At 49.3% G+C, this 15208-nt stretch overlaps 1 protein-coding gene across 1 annotated transcript; it reads right to left on the reverse strand.

The window, feature by feature from the left end:
* Nucleotides 1-2629: 2629 nt before the first annotated feature.
* Nucleotides 2630-10416, reverse strand: AREG (amphiregulin). The gene is made up of 6 exons (XM_005495874.3): nt 10203-10416; nt 9811-9987; nt 7056-7239; nt 6447-6605; nt 4824-4926; nt 2630-3899 (listed from the first exon to the last, which is right to left on the reverse strand). The coding sequence occupies exons 1-5, from the start codon at nt 10243-10245 to the stop codon at nt 4839-4841; spliced, it is 651 nt and encodes a 216-aa protein (XP_005495931.1). The 5' UTR covers nt 10246-10416; the 3' UTR covers nt 2630-3899; nt 4824-4838.
* Between the last annotated feature and the right edge of the window lie 4792 nt (nt 10417-15208).

Consider the following 15208-nt stretch of genomic DNA (forward strand, 5'->3'; position numbering starts at 1 on the left):
AGGAAAACTTCTTAAGTTCAGACTAACACCTGCTACTGCTCTGAGGGAAAAGGGGCATCTTGGGAGGTGGGCAGGAGGAGGGAAGCCAAGTCCAGAAGCAGACAGGAAGCTCCCTGGTCAGAGACAACTGCAAATATTCAAAAGCTCCATTAAGTGCACAATAGATAACACCCTGATAAGCTATCCTTCTTTCTACAATAGTCACAGAGAACAAAACGTTCAGCAGAGACAAAGGAATTGTGCAACAAGGCATGACCATCACATTATCCCTGGATACTGATCTGGATATCAAAAATACCTTGCCAAATCAGCCCTGCGTGCAGAAAATTGTGCAAGCACATCAGGCTCCTCCCTCAGGTCCTACCTGAAGCAGCTACAAGTGAGAAGGACACAGATGCACTCCTCTCAAAGTAGCATTGGCAATGGAAGGCCAAAAAAAACCCGGAGGCATAACTTATTTATAAGATGAGCAACCAGAAATCCAGGCATTCTCAGTGAAACCAAGGTAACTCCACGGTGAGGGGAGGAGGTCAAAAGCCAGATGATATATGTCCTGAAGACTAGACCTGGCTGTGCAGGATCAACAGTAAAAATTATCTTTGCCCTTGCCTTGGAGCAAATCAGATTTTCTTGTCACACAAGTACAGCATCCTTGGACAGCAAGGGACTTCCAGACACACAGCTCCACCCATTTATTGTGGGTTCTTTTAAGTAACCAACCCACTGGACACTGCAGGTCTGGATGGTGCTTGTGCATCACACTTCTATTCAGAAGCTTGTAGCAGGCTGTTATTAGCCAGGGCCATCGTAGAAAAAACACACAGTTGCTGGCCAGAACTTGTAATTGATTAAAGCATAATGAAGGGAAATTTTACTTTCTTACATACATCAGTTCTGGATTTATAATTACCCATGCCATCCATGGACAGTGAGATTTGCCCTCAGTTCCCCAAACACAGAAAGCAGTTCTGAGTGCTCAACAAGCCACCACAGGGAACACTGGCAGCTCTCTGCCCTGCATGAGGCAGCATCATCTCTCAGGCACAGCAAAGCTCTGCTAGCAAGAGCTACAGCAGTGCTGGATGAGACTGACCAAGGGCAAAGCACAAACAAGAACTCTACTGTAGAGTTGCTGGCTGCACAACCTCCCAGAAAACCTGGCTGTAACCTAAATCCTTAGAGGATAAGGTCTTCTATAAAGTCTGATCTCTGCTGTTGCCTCTCCAGTTCCCAGCTCCTTACTTTCAGAAAATACTCTCTAGCCCACTCAGTAATCAGGGTATTATATACAACAGATGGAATCTACAACTTACACTGGTAGCTTCACTCCTGTCAGGTTTAGAACCCAGGCAGGAAAGAGGGAGAAGAGCTATTTCCCACACTAGTGCTAATATAGCTTAACAAGTGAAAAGCTTCTTACATTCCCCAAAATGGTGACCAGAGAGAGAAAAGTTTCTGGAAAAAGAGTCTAATAGCTCTTAAAAGGGAGTTATAATCCATCCCCAGTCTCACTAGGCCATGGCTTGGTTACCACTGAGATCAAGCTTGTTTACTCCAAAGCAAAAAAATCTTGGCATGACTGACAGAAACAGCTTTTCTTGCCAGAGCTCTAATAGCAAATGTCTGTGGAAAAGCCACTTGGAGAAATGCTGTTTACTTTGGTAATGAAGCAAGTTCCCTGGAATGAAGTCTTGCAATCTTCCCAAGAGGTGTTGCAATACCTTACCTGTACCTCAGCTACATACCATACAGGCTGCTTTCAGAGCCTGAGAACTCCCTGGCGAGCTCAGAAGGCCAAGGCATCTCAGCAACTCCAGGCAGGACTGAGCTCTAGTCCCACACTGGATACACCCCCTGCATCCTAATTAAAACTGATGGCTGGGGTTTTTCTTCAACTTGAAGGAGACCTATGTCCCAGCCATCAACACCTCTTGAAGATGCTTATGAAAAAAGGCCCCCAAAGCCATCTTCTCCATCCCCTTCTTTTTAACTGTATAAAGCCAAACTCTCCTCCTTGAAACTTTTTATTTAGGCAACTCTGAACTTAGACCCCAGCTCACTGCTACAAGTGCTTAGAGGGAACATTAATACATAGCTGGACTAATAAACACCAAGGAAGAGAAGAAATTCCAAGCGGACAGTGGAGGCCAAGGCTCCCTTTCTGCTTAGGGAGTAACTGGCCTGAGGCTATGCTGCTTTTCCTCATTTATTTAAGACCAGGTTTCAAGCTGCTGTCCAAATTCTCTCTGCACAGAGATGAAAGGCTCTTGCCATTCAATATTCCAACTCTTGACTCAAGTGCAAAGGGCTACATCTGCTCAAACCTCAGTTTGAAGTTCGGCTGCCAAGGAGACAGCTGACTTAGCCTCACAATAATTCAGGAACTAGAAGATCCCTCGTAGCTGAATGAAATGGATCTCTTACCCAAACAGGTACTTGCATTTGTACATTTTGTTTACAAACAGTTTGCACTCTTGTAAGGGCACCAAGCCTATGCCTGACACATGGCTGCAGTTCCTCACAGCAGTACTTTGTGCTCTCAAGTGTTGAAATTCTTGCTTTGAGGAGAAACCAAGCTCTAATTTCAAGTGTTTACGTGTATTCCTGAGAGCAAGAAAAAAAAAAATCTTACCATGATTAGGTTATGTAAAAAGTTTAATTATAAAATAAATAAGTTTGTTATGGAAACATTAAATATTAAATACAGTAATAAATATTTACACATTTACAGATACAACTTGACAATTAATGCTGTTTCTCTGGTACCAGAAGATTTCTGCTCTGTTTATACAGAACACAATCACTCTTCCAAGAAGAAACTGAACTCAAATAATATTCTGTGCTCAAAACTGCATGGACAGTTAAGAAACCAAGGACACCTGGGTCAGAAAAGACTGAGGTAAGATGAGTTCTTCACACCTGAATGTAGAGCACAAGAGACCACTGCCTGCAAAGCATCAGTGCCTGAATTAAATTCTTCAAAGGAAAGAGTTCTTAGTAGTCAAGTTAAACTGATGAGATCTGATGTGTTTTATATTTAAGCACTGCTTAAAGCAGCAACAAGTATCTGTTTAACAGAAGTAGCTTTGTGTTTAGAAGAGATGGATCCAGCCTTATCAGTTGGTTGGAGCATGGATCTTTTCCTTTAGATGCAAACCTTCAGGTCTTGCATCCACTGTCTCAGCATCCTAGGAGACAAATCTGAACTCGGGCTAGCACACACGCAAATGGACAGCTCCACTCACACCACGAGTCCCACACAGCTCGGAGGGATTACTTCCACACACACAGCAACAGAGCCCAGGTGTGGCTGACAAAGATCTGTCACCAACGCCCTGCAAGTCACAACTACAGATGAAGCTCTTGGAAGCCAATATGGACATGGATCACAGTGACAACAGAATTAGGTTTTTCATCCACTGAGGTCTAGGGAGAGAAGCCATCCCAACCTCTTTCCCTCTCTCACTTTTGTAGAGGGAAGGAAGGGAATCTCCTCCCTTCCATCCAGTCCTGAAAGCAGCAACAGGTTCTCCCCCTTAGAGTTAGAGCTGCCAAAGGAGAATTGCTAAGAGAACAAAGTCCATCCACACAACAGCTGAGACTGGAGCTCTAGCGTAGAGAGAGGAGGCATAGTAGCAGTAGTCTCCAGCAGGTCTTGACAGCAGGTACTGTCCCCCAACAAGCCAGCTCCTTCCACATCGTTGTGCCAAGATGCAGTAATAACTGGTGTCCTCAGCAAGTGATTCAGCAGCAAGTGGCCTGTTGACATCTCCTTGCAGCAGCCTCTCTCTGGATGAATCAGGGCTTAGTGGCAACAGCTCCAGCCCACAGTGTCCAGGTGGATGTGACAGGTAGCCAGAGGTACCCCGCAGCCTGGCCATGGCCACTTCAGAATTGCTCTGTAACAGGCAGACCAGGCACATTAATCAGCACCCGAGACACAAGCACCCTGTGCTAGCACCACGGCAAACCACCGAGCAAAGCAGGTAGCTGAAGGACGTGCCCACACCTGAGGACACTGCCAGATACTCTTCAGCTTCAAGCAAGCTCTGAGCAAAACCCTCCAACTGTCACTGGACAAAGCTAGAAAATATCTATAGCTGACATGTGGCAAAGCAAAACTTGACAGGTCGGCTGGAATTTTGCAGGACTATCTTGTATGGCTTTCTCCTCAGCTCGCAGTGTAACTCCTTTCCAGTAATGGTCCTTGAGTCTGCTGTTACTTACGCCTGGCCTCAGAAAAGACCAACTTGCCTGCCCAGTAAAATCCACTAGATCACTCCCAGAAGCAATCCACACATGCCAAGGAGCTTTGGGCCTCAGTTGCTGTGACAGTAAGCAACTTGACTGAGCGGCTATCTGTGGTGCTCACAGAACTCACAGCTTCCTTTTGGTCCACAGCTTCTGAGCACCAGAAACTTCCTGAAATTCTCCTTGCAGGAAACATATGAAAATGCTCAGTACTTTTCTTCTAAGAGGTGATGATGCTCTAGCACCATCTTCCATGACTGAAGTCTACCACTGTTTCCTGCACTACATCTGCCTCTGTCCAGATATTCAGGACTTCCTCTTCATAGCTCCACTTATCTCAGTACAGCTTCCTCACTTGGTCAACACAGCCAGAAATTTAACAGAGCTGTTGAACAACTTGTACAATTCAAGGTGGTTTTGAGAAACCAGAAAACCAAGCCAGCTGCTCACATGTAACTTACATGTTTCAAGACACTTGGAGCACTAAAAGCAAGCACTAGCTTTGCAAAACAAACATGCAATTCCCATCCAGCCCGGAAGGACTGAGAGGTGTTTGAAGTCAGCATTCATACCTGCTTTCTCCCCATTTACACACCAACATTGCCATTTCTGTTTTCTTGTCGCAGTTTTTTCCTTTCTTCTTTCTCTTCATACTGAGGACACTTTTTCCTGACCCTGTGGAATTATGGCATGTTAGAGATAATTTTGAACCCCGATGCACATCCAGTCGTCACCAGCTTCCCCATCCTCACATGTTGGACTCATGTTCTGTGAATCCTCAAGCAACTCCTTGGCACCAGGGAGTTTCAAGCAAGACAAGTTTTTAAGCATTCAGCATCAAGCAGTATCTGCTGGTAAAAATCAAGGAATCTCTGAACTAGATATCAACACTTGTACCTCACAGAAACTGAGCTTCTTGACTTAAACCAGACTAGGGAGCAAGATGAAGAGAGGTTATTGCTGGGACTGAGCAAAGCAACAGGAGACATTCTGGGTGACACATTTCCTAGTGGCTTGAGCTTATATCTGCAGAGACCACACTGCCTTCCTCAACTCCACAGCAGAGCCCTGCAGGCTTCAAATCTAGGCCCTGTCCCTTGAATACATAATAAGGAAGCCCCTTACTGATTTCTCCCAATTTCTCCAGTGTTTTTTAGTGACTACTCCCAGCAGCTTCTCTGGATGAGGGTACAGATTAGCATGCATCCACCTTGTGAGAGTTCAGAACATGAAGCAAATGCACTTCATCAACTACCAATAATCATTTGCTCTTAGAGCACTACAGAACTGGTTACCTCCCCTAGCAGCAAGGAATGGGGCAGTGTTCAGAGAACAAGTGTTCATCCCAGCATTCCTCTAGTTCAGAGTTAAATATGAAGCAACACTGAAATGACAAAGCACACCTTGTTTCCTGAATTGCAGAAAAAGGTACAGCACGTACCCAACTCAGATTATGTGCTTCATCTAGATCTAAAATTAGACTGAACCTTGGAGTTGCTATAATATCCCAGGCCCTACAGTGCTGGAGCTGCAGTGACAGAACTGCAGGACTGTTTCAGTATTTCTGTTTGTTATATGGTTTGAAACAGGTACCAAGAAAAGCTCTTTGAATTAATTCTCACCAGGACTCCAGATTCTGACAACCCACCACACTGAACTGCAGGGGCTGGTTCAGCTGAAATAGTGCATCCTTCCTATTAACAGCAAGCAGAATTTGGGACCAGCAGCATTTGCCTCCCCACTTGCTTCCCCTCCAAGTGCAGGCATTTAAGCCCAGCAACATCCATTAACAAATGGACTCTCAGAGCACCATCTCATACCCTCCACCTGTGCATGCAGCTGCTGGCTAACAGCCATGCACGAGGCTATCACATTGCTGCTTGCAGGTTTCTCCACCAGGATTAGGGAACGCAGTCCTGTGTCAGCATTAGTGCTCCTCCTGGGCTTCCTGCTGTTGCTCTGCAGCACTCTAACTACCCTGGCTGTAGCAAGAGCAGGATGGCTCTTGGTTTACCATGTAAGGGTCACAGACCTTGTTTCTACCCTCCAGACATATGCAAGCTGGGATAAGAACCCATCCTTTCCAGCTGCTTTTCACAGAGGTCACTCAGATGAGCCGTGCACATTCAGGTGTTATTGGGCACAGGCCCTGCTCACACTTAAGGAAGACAGACACCAAAGAGGATAATACTTACTGCACTATCACAATGATAAGTACAGTAATGAAGCTGATGCTCGAGAGCAGCACAGCTACCACTACCAGCACAGTCTTTGAGTAGTCTGCCACATCATTCTTCCTTTGAGTCTTCATGAACTGTTCACCACAGCGCTCACCAAAAAAATCCTGATGACACCTGCAAGTAAATATTAACACAAGTTCTTATCAGCTCCTGTGCTGTCTGGAGCCAAGGACACCCACACATATCAGACCTGACTTAGACATCTTCTGAGTTTCCCATGAATCTCAAGGTGCTCACTTCAGAGCAGGTTCGTGAAATGCAGTCACTGCTCTAGCACAAGGTTTGTCAGCATTTCAACAAGTCGAGATTAGTTTGGGTGTGATGTTCCAGAAAGACACGCCTTTTCATTCTTTTGGTTTGAGTTTATGACCAACTGATGAGTTCAGTGGCTTGTTATGCATCTCAGATTCCATCATCACTTAATTTACATGGCAGAAGGATTCTCAGTCAAAATACTGCAGGAGATGAACCTACACCAAACTGATAGCTGATTTTTCCTCTGAGCCCTCAGATGCCACTGGCTCATGGCACTGACACCTAACTCACAAGCTATTAATAACTTACTTGCAGGTCACCATCTGGAGATGTTCTAGGTAAATGCATTCTCCATGGATGCAAAAGTTTTTGTATTCCATTTCACAGGGAGTCCCTTTCTTCTTGTTTTTCCCTCTGTTCTTCTTCCTTCTTGATTTGCCAGCATTCTTCTCTCCCCCCCTCTTTGCTGGCTTGGGTTTAACCACAGGTTCCACTGAAAAAAGGACATGACGCCTTGGTGTAAAAGTGCTAGAAAGCACAATTCTGAGAAAATTGAATTGAAGAATTTGATGAGAGCCAGGAGGACCACCACCACAGGAGAATCTGTGACCAGGAAGCACAGGATGCAAGTGAGAATGCTGCTGGGCATCTCACACCCAGCACAAAGGCAGCAAGCTCAGCAGCACATTGAAGCACAACTCTGCTACACTTAAGTCCTGTGCCATGCAGACCAGAGCCAGAAGAAGCAGATGAGCCAAGAGCCACCAAAGATGAAGAGCAGCAGAGATGCAGGACTGCAGCATTTCATAGCATAAGACACTTGAGAGCAACAGCACAGTTTCAAGCAAAGCCCTGTAAAGAACAGGGAGTTCATGCTGAGCCCAGCCATGCTCCAGTGTTACATGGGCACAGGTACAAGGCTAATAGCTCCATTTCTCTAAACTCTCCATTTGCATCAGTGATGAAAGGCACTGGAACTCGCTACATAGTCCTGGGCACTTGCCGAGGCAAAGCAGCTTGCAGTCCCGGTTGGCATACTTGTTTCTCCTAAACAACCTGCAGTGCTGTCTTCAGAAGGAGAGCGCTCCTTTCCAGTTCTCCTGCTTTGTGAGAGATGCTGAGCGCAGGGAAGGAGTGAAGGCCAGAGTCTGCGACACTCAGCCTATTTACTCTGCCGCTTACTGCCGCCCCTCATTATCTCAATTAACACAAACCTCTAGAAGAGTGTGGTTTAAAATCCTGGTGACTTAGTAGCCCTTGAATTGAGGCAAGGGCAAACAGGTTCCTTTCACTGAGGAGAGCAGACCAGCCACTGACTGAGGATCAGAAGCTCCAGAGGAGCCCCATGCAGCAATCCGAGTTCAACAGCACTGGTTTGAAATAACTTGGCACAGCAAGAGCCCGCCTCCTGCACTGCCAGCCCTAAAGCGGCCCCGGCAGCACAACACTGCTGCTCAGGAGTAACAGTTACCCCAGGGATTTAAATAGGCCCTAGGAAACAGCAAAGCTATTTACAACAAGCTCCAATTTTGCTCTTGTGCTCTGAAGATCTGATGAAAATCATTTTTGGGTGATTAATATTTTACCCACAGTTCTATGCATACAGGCAATCACCACAATAGGGCACAACTGGATCTAACTACTTCCTAACCCTGTATTTCTGGTGCTGAGAGCCCATTCAAAGAAACAAGGTGTAGCTCACTGTTGTCTAGACAGCTGATCATTTTCACTTCTAGAGCAACAAGCCTGGCTTGAAGTTACTTAAAAGCAAAAATGCCTTCAGCAACCAGAAGTCTGATTAAAACCGTATGAGCTATATTAATATGTAAACGAGGTACACAGCTCCTGCAGCAAGGTTTCCTGTGCCTGGCAGTGTGAGCTCACTGCTGACAGTCAAAGGCCCCTGTTCTGTCCCGTCTGACTTGATCTTTAGGTTCGCGCTTTCATAATTGAGGCCACTTCCCGCCCTCCCTCTCCCAGGCTCAGCTTGTCAGCTCGATCTCGGTGTCCCTGTCTGCAGGCTGCACGGCCAGGAAAGCCATCCGCAGCTGAATCATAACAGCTTCAAGGTTTAGCCACAGATAAACCTCACGCCAAGCAGAAGAGCTGGTCTACAAACCAACCACCTTAGGTAACAAGTCTGGTTTCTGTGCAGTTAAGACAGCACTTCAGTCATCAAGCCAGTAGTTCGACAGGCTAAACTGCTTGACAACACCAACAGGCGCGTTTCCCCCAGAGATCTTCACAGGGAACTTAAGCACAAGTCCACCAGTTCCCTCAAGTGACCACAATGAGCATGGGCCCACTTAATTTAATAGGTCCTTTAGTCACATTCAAGTCTCAGGGTGCTTCTGCAGGAAAATCAGTAGTCAGATCCACCCCGGAGGCAACAGGACCAGCCTACTCACACCTACTGAGGTTCAAATCACTTGCAGATACCTGGCTTGTACTGCAACTACACTCAGCCCAGAACCAACAAAATGCTCCCGTTCCCACAGTAAGCAGACTGCTCAGATCTCCTCACAGCTCAGCAAGCAGGCAAATTACAATAAATACACACAACACCTATTGACAGTGAAGCACTGGCCTAAAGATGTTTAGCAAACTTTCCTGTGGCCACTTAAAGGATTTAAGTGCCTGCTTTCCCAACAAAATTGCAGTTGACTCCAACCCAAATAGGCCACCATCAGAAATTATCCAGAAAAATTCTTGCAGCAAGACCGACAACTTGATGTAAAACAAACCTTTAGGGCCACACAGCACCTAAATCTCCACTGATGGTTTTACACTAAGGAGGTGGTCACCATCTGACCCCAGCCCTCCTGTGAGGTTTGTCAGGAAATAAAGCTATGCACAGTAAGCTACTGGCTGGCCTGCAGCTTCCACTCACCCTGGGCACATTCAAGCTAGGTTTCCACCCCGACAGCTATTTCTAAAGCAGCAGCTTCAAGCACAAGCACGTTTTTGCTCCATACTCCACGAGCTAAGCATAGCAGCGTTTACAAGAAAGAAAAGGCGTAAGCTGGGACTCGCAAGTTGCGAGATCCCAGAGCCGCCGACTCACCTCGGATCAAGTCGTCCACGATGTACTGGTGAACGGGCAGCGCCTCCTCATACTCCTCCTCATCCTCCTCATAGTCAGGACCCGGCACGGGCTCGCCCTCACGGCTCCCGGCCTCCCGCTCCTCGTGCCGCTGCGGCTCCGTGGCGTTGGGCGAGGACCCGGCGGCGGCACGGTTCGCTTTTGAAGGAAGGCAAACAGCGCAGTGAGCAGGGGGGCAGAGGGATCGCAACCGAGCGCGGAGTCCCTCACTTGCCTCAGGGTTCCTCACTCGCCTCAGCGCTTTCCCGCCCACGGCCGCGGCGCGAGCCCCCCCTCAGGCGCGAGTCCCCCGCCTCAGGCGCGAGCGCAGGCTCGGCCGAGTCCCGATCTCCCCCGTCCCGTCCCTCACGCACCTGCCAGCACGGCCAGCGCGGCCATCAGCACCACGGCCCTCATCGTCCGTACTCGGGGCGGGAGGCGACGGAGACACAGAGAGAACGGGGCAAAAGGAGTCGCCGTAGCACAACAGGTGCCGGCGGCACGCAGCTCTCCATAAGGAGCCGCCTGCCGCCGCCGTCCACTTTATGGGCGCCGGGAGCTGGGGGCGCGGACGTGGAGCCGCGTAAGAGGGCGGGGCCGAGCGGGGCGGGATCGTGGAATCCCAGAATCGCAGAATGACGGAGTCCCAGAGTGATAGAAGCATACAATCTCCCAATGCTTTTTCGTTGCAAGGGACATTGAGTACCACCTCGTTCCACCCCCTGCCATGGACAAGGGGATCTTCTAAAGACCTGGTTGTTCCAAGCCCCGTCCGACCAGCCTGCCTGGAACACCTCTAGGGATCGGGCACCCGCAGCCTCCCTGGGCAACCTAGATCCCGCGAGTCAGGAGCGCGCCGGGTTATTGCGGACACACCTGTCTGCTCCTTGCTCTCCCCGCATCTCCCACAGGAGTGTTTTCCAGCGATAAACCCGGTCATCAACCCCCCCCCCCTTCCCCCCCCCGCCTCGCTGGCTACGTCTCCCTGAGCGGGGATGAGTAAGGGCTGAGTAAGCGGTGGCACCCACCGGGCAGGGACAAACGTGCTCCTCGGGGGCACTGCGACTCACTGCTGCCTCGGAGAGCTCCCCGGAGGGCACCTCCTCACGGCCACCTCTCCGGGCTGTTGTGGCACCTGCTGAAGAATCCCAGAATTACCAAGGTTGGAAGACACCTGTAAGACCACCAAGTCCAACCTCAACGCAGCACTGCCACTGTAACCCCTAAACCAGTGAACCACATTGCCCAGCACCAGATCCAGATATTTCTTGAACACCTCCAGGGATGGTGAGTCCACCATATCCCTTGGCAACCTATCCCAGTGCCTGAGCACCCAAACAGCAAAAAACATTTTTCTAGTATCTAATCCGAGTCTCCCTTGTCTCCTCTTAAGGCCATTTCCTCTCGTACTCTCCCTGCAGGCACAGCAGAAGAGACCGGGTGCTCCACATCACTACGACCTCCTTTCAGGTAGTTGTAGAGGGAGCTGCTGCTCTGAGAGGAGAAGAACTGGGACAGCATGAGAACCCAGAGAAGCCCAGAGGGTCGAGGATGAAGGGAGTGGTGTCCCCCTGCTCCGGTCCCACAGCACAGCAGGCTAGGAGGGCAGCTGGTGGCAATGCTCCCCTAGGAAAGGAGGATCTGGACTTTTAACTGAAAGAGGACAGCATGTTACTCACGGCTCAGGAAGCTGATGGAGCCTTTGCTCGAGGTGGCAGGGGTCAAAGTGGTTCAGTCACTGAACCTTTTCCCTTCTTTGACAGGCACACATGATATGTGGCTCCCGGTGTTTTTGCCATGTCACGCCAATCCTGAGAGGCAATGCCCAAGAGGTCTGGAAAAGAAGATGCTGAATCAGTCACTCAGATGTTATGCTGACACAGATAGCTCCAGCAAACCTTTGACAGCCCTTTTGTGCAATTGAAACTGTCTGAAACAGTGGGCAGGAGCTGACAGCTTTACTTCTGGGGGTTTTGTCATGTTTCCCCTTCGCTGCCTGTCCTCAGAGGGATAGCAGAGAAAAGACAAATCCCACTCATTACTGCAACCTCATGTCAGAGAGCTCTGCAGGCAGTCAACAAGCAGGTCCTGGGCTATTTGGGGGACAGCCAGGGGCTTCAGAGGGCTCCTCCTTTCCCCCTTGGACTGGAGTTCCCTTCCTGCAAGACCTCCATAAGTCTCAGTGCCTGGAGTTCACAGAGATCATTTGCATGTGAGGGGAGTTTCTCCAGAGGCAGAGACTTTGAGGTTTGGAGTTTCTTCTGATGAAACATGGGGTTGGTGATTTGAGAATGGCAAAAGAAAGGTTTGTCAGCCAGGAATTCTCCCTCTCTTCCTCCCTCCTGCTCTGCTCAAGGCTGGCTTCCTCAGCCAGGCACCACAGCTTCCCCCACAAATTTTTCTTTTCTTCAGCTGTTAAAACAAAATATTCCTCCCATTTTTTTTTAATCAGAGATTCACTGGAAACATTTAAATAATTTTTTAAGTCCAGCCTGAGAAATATACTGAGCACTGAACACTCCTGCCCCGTTTGCTGCACTTGGCAAACTGCTGAGCAATTGGAGGAGGCTTAGCGGGGGGGGGAAAGGTTGCATTTCCCATCCCAAGTGCAATTGCCCGTGTTACCTGCTCTGTTTAGAGACCAAACACTGCATATCCAGCAGCTGACTCACCGTGTTCTCTCTCTTCTCCAGTCTCCAGCTGATAGCTCCATCTCACTGACCGCCAGCAGCCAGGAATTTGGCTTGCCATGCTTTGAATTGGTCATTTCATCAGCTTCCTCCTGCTAGTCCTCCCTGTGACCTTGAAGAAGAAGGGGCGGCCTGGCATCAACCAGCACAACTCCTCAGAGTCCAGAAAGTGCAGCAAGATGGTGATGGGCACCCAGTTACTCATGGAAAGGTTCTGGTAGGGACATCAGGGGAGCTCTTCCCAAATGGCAGCCTCCTGGCCAAGCTCTGCTTGGCTGTTTCTTGGAGAGAACACCCTCCAGAGGCCACACATTTCAGGACATTCTGGATGGGATCTGTCACAAGCCCCAGCTTTTCTGTGTGCTGTGAGGGAAAAGGCACTAAGTCTGGCCACTGCTCTCTTCCAGAAGGACATTTGGATTCTGTCCCCAGAATGAATTTCCAGAAGGTATTGCAAGGCATGGTACAAGGAGGAGAAGCCTTGAGGGGGCTGCAAGGCTCAGCCCCCTGGGCTGCCCCACTGCAGCAGGGCCTGGGGCTGAGCTGCTGGGGCTGCAAGGGCAGGGCTCCCCTTTGGGAAGGCGCTGGTTCGCTGTGGATGCAGAGTGCCACCTACTGAGCCACCACTCCCGGCAGCACCCGGGGTTCTCTGGCAGGACACCCAGGCTGGAGCTGCTGCTCAGAGAGTCCTTGCCCTGGCTGTTCCATGGGGCTGGTCCCAGGGGACAGGGAGCTGCCCCAAAGGCTGGTGAGCCCCAATGGGTGCAGCTTACAGATGAGCAGGGAATCTATGCAAGGGGCTGCATGTTCAGCACAGCTCTTGGCACCTGCCCTGAGCCAGACCTGGATTTCCATAGGCTGGCAGTGAAGTGAGACAAGATGGGCTCAGGAGCCTGGCCAGTCCTCCCTGGGCCTTGACAATCATTTTGAAGACCTTCAGCACTGACTGGGCTCAGACAGCACCTGGCAGCACCCAGTGCAGGTGACATTGGTGGTGATATCTCTTTGTCCCTTGGATCCCTGTCCTTGTTTGTGGAACAGGGGGTGCCAGCACACAGCCATCACTTCCCAACTGTGCCATGATGATCCAGGGCATAGGCATGGGCTTGTGGAGGAGCAGTGCCGCCCATGCTGACAGCTGCTGGGCCTTGTCCTTGGCACATCATTGCTTCCAGGAGAGTCTGAGTTCCTGCTGGGATCTTATTCACTCTCTTTACTTTTGATAAAACCCCTGAGAAATGCGTGAAGGGAAAGGGAGTACCTGAAATACCATCCCATTAATGTTCTTCACTGACATCAAATGTTTATTTTGCAGGGGTGGGCAGAGCTGACCTGGTGTTTGAACATGAGTTATCCTTTCTCATCCATCCAGCTGAGAACAGGTGGAAAAGGGTAATGACTCAAACCAGAGTGGTGTCTGTCTGGGAAGCTCACCAGACTTTCACTTCTCTTGTGAGCTGCAGACACCACTATCTGCTGCTATCAGCAGCTCCCTCACAGGCAGGGAGGGAGCTTTGAAGTGAGGCATGTGTGACTCCGGCTCCCGCTGATGTAAATCAAGATTGCTCTAATAAAGAGCATGCAAGTGCATAGCCAGGGTTTTGGGGAGGAAGGGAGGGAAAGGCCTGGATATTGCCTTTCTGGATTTTGGTGGAGTTTGTTGGCCTCTGAGACATGCAGGCGTTGAGGTGGCTGTGTCTCCCTGCTGAGAAAGCTCTCAGCAAAGAATCCTTTTCCTAAGATGGTGACTTCTCCCTGTGCTCCCCTCCTTCCCTGGAGACCTGACTGAAGCGGGGGTCGCAAAACATGTCCAGAAAGGGGAGAATTTATGCACTGTTCTCCCAGGAAAGTCTGCCCAGTGCTCTGTATTTTCCTTCACATTTGAGCATGTCTTTTGGAGCATGTCTAAGAAGAAAAAACAAAAAGAACAGAATCTGCTGGCCCTATGATGACAAGATTTTGTGGAATTTTCTGTCACTTATATTAATACAAATGGAAAAATGGTGCCTTTTTCAGGTCCCTCCTGAAAATCAGGCAGACAACATCAACTCCAGGGACCCAGAGCACCTCTGCTTAATCTGATGAAACACACAGCAGTGCTAAGGAGTGTGATGCTACCAAATGACAGCAGTGGGGCTTTACACTTGCTTTCCACAGGCTTTCCTGAAAGGCAGGCAGTGGGGAGCACAGCCTGATAATTTGCAAAATGCCCTGTGCCATGCTGTGGCTGCAGTCACTGCCTCTCACTGGCATTAGGCAGAGTTCAGCAGGACATGCCCAGCGTGGTTTTGCTTCAGGGGTGCTGCAAGCCTGCCCAGGACAGCCATCCCGGTGCCTGCTAGGAAGATTTTTGGGAAGTTGTCTGCTGTTAGCACACTGTCCTGGGCTTCAGCTGCTCTGTTTTTCACACAGTGTGCACTGAACAGCTCTCCTTTGACCAAACACATCCTCCAGCACTCACCCACTCGTTTTTGTGCAATAGCTCAGCCTGTAAATGCTTGGGGGCACATCCTGACCCCAGCAGTAATTTTAAGGGCCTGAAGCCAGGACATGGGTGAGGCAATACTGGATTTACACTAGAATGGGGAGCTGCCCCTCAGCTAGCAATCTTCTTCTCTAAAATAGCACATGCTGCCATGCTGCACTGAAAATTGCTGCCCTTTCTTCTATTTCCCTGAGGCAATTGGCAG

This window comes from Zonotrichia albicollis, chromosome 5 (assembly GCF_047830755.1).
Source record: "Zonotrichia albicollis isolate bZonAlb1 chromosome 5, bZonAlb1.hap1, whole genome shotgun sequence".
NCBI lineage: Eukaryota > Metazoa > Chordata > Aves > Passeriformes > Passerellidae > Zonotrichia > Zonotrichia albicollis.

Coding starts and splice junctions, on each gene's coding strand:
- AREG (XM_005495874.3), bottom strand. CDS start 10,245: ATGAGGGCCGTGGTGCTGATGGCCGCGCTGGCCGTGCTGGCAG. Junction 7,240..9,810: donor CGTGGACGACTTGATCCGAG/GTGAGTCGGCGG, acceptor TCCTTTTTTCAG/TGGAACCTGTGGTTAAACCC. Junction 4,927..6,446: donor CTTATCATTGTGATAGTGCA/GTAAGTATTATC, acceptor ATAATTCCACAG/GGTCAGGAAAAAGTGTCCTC.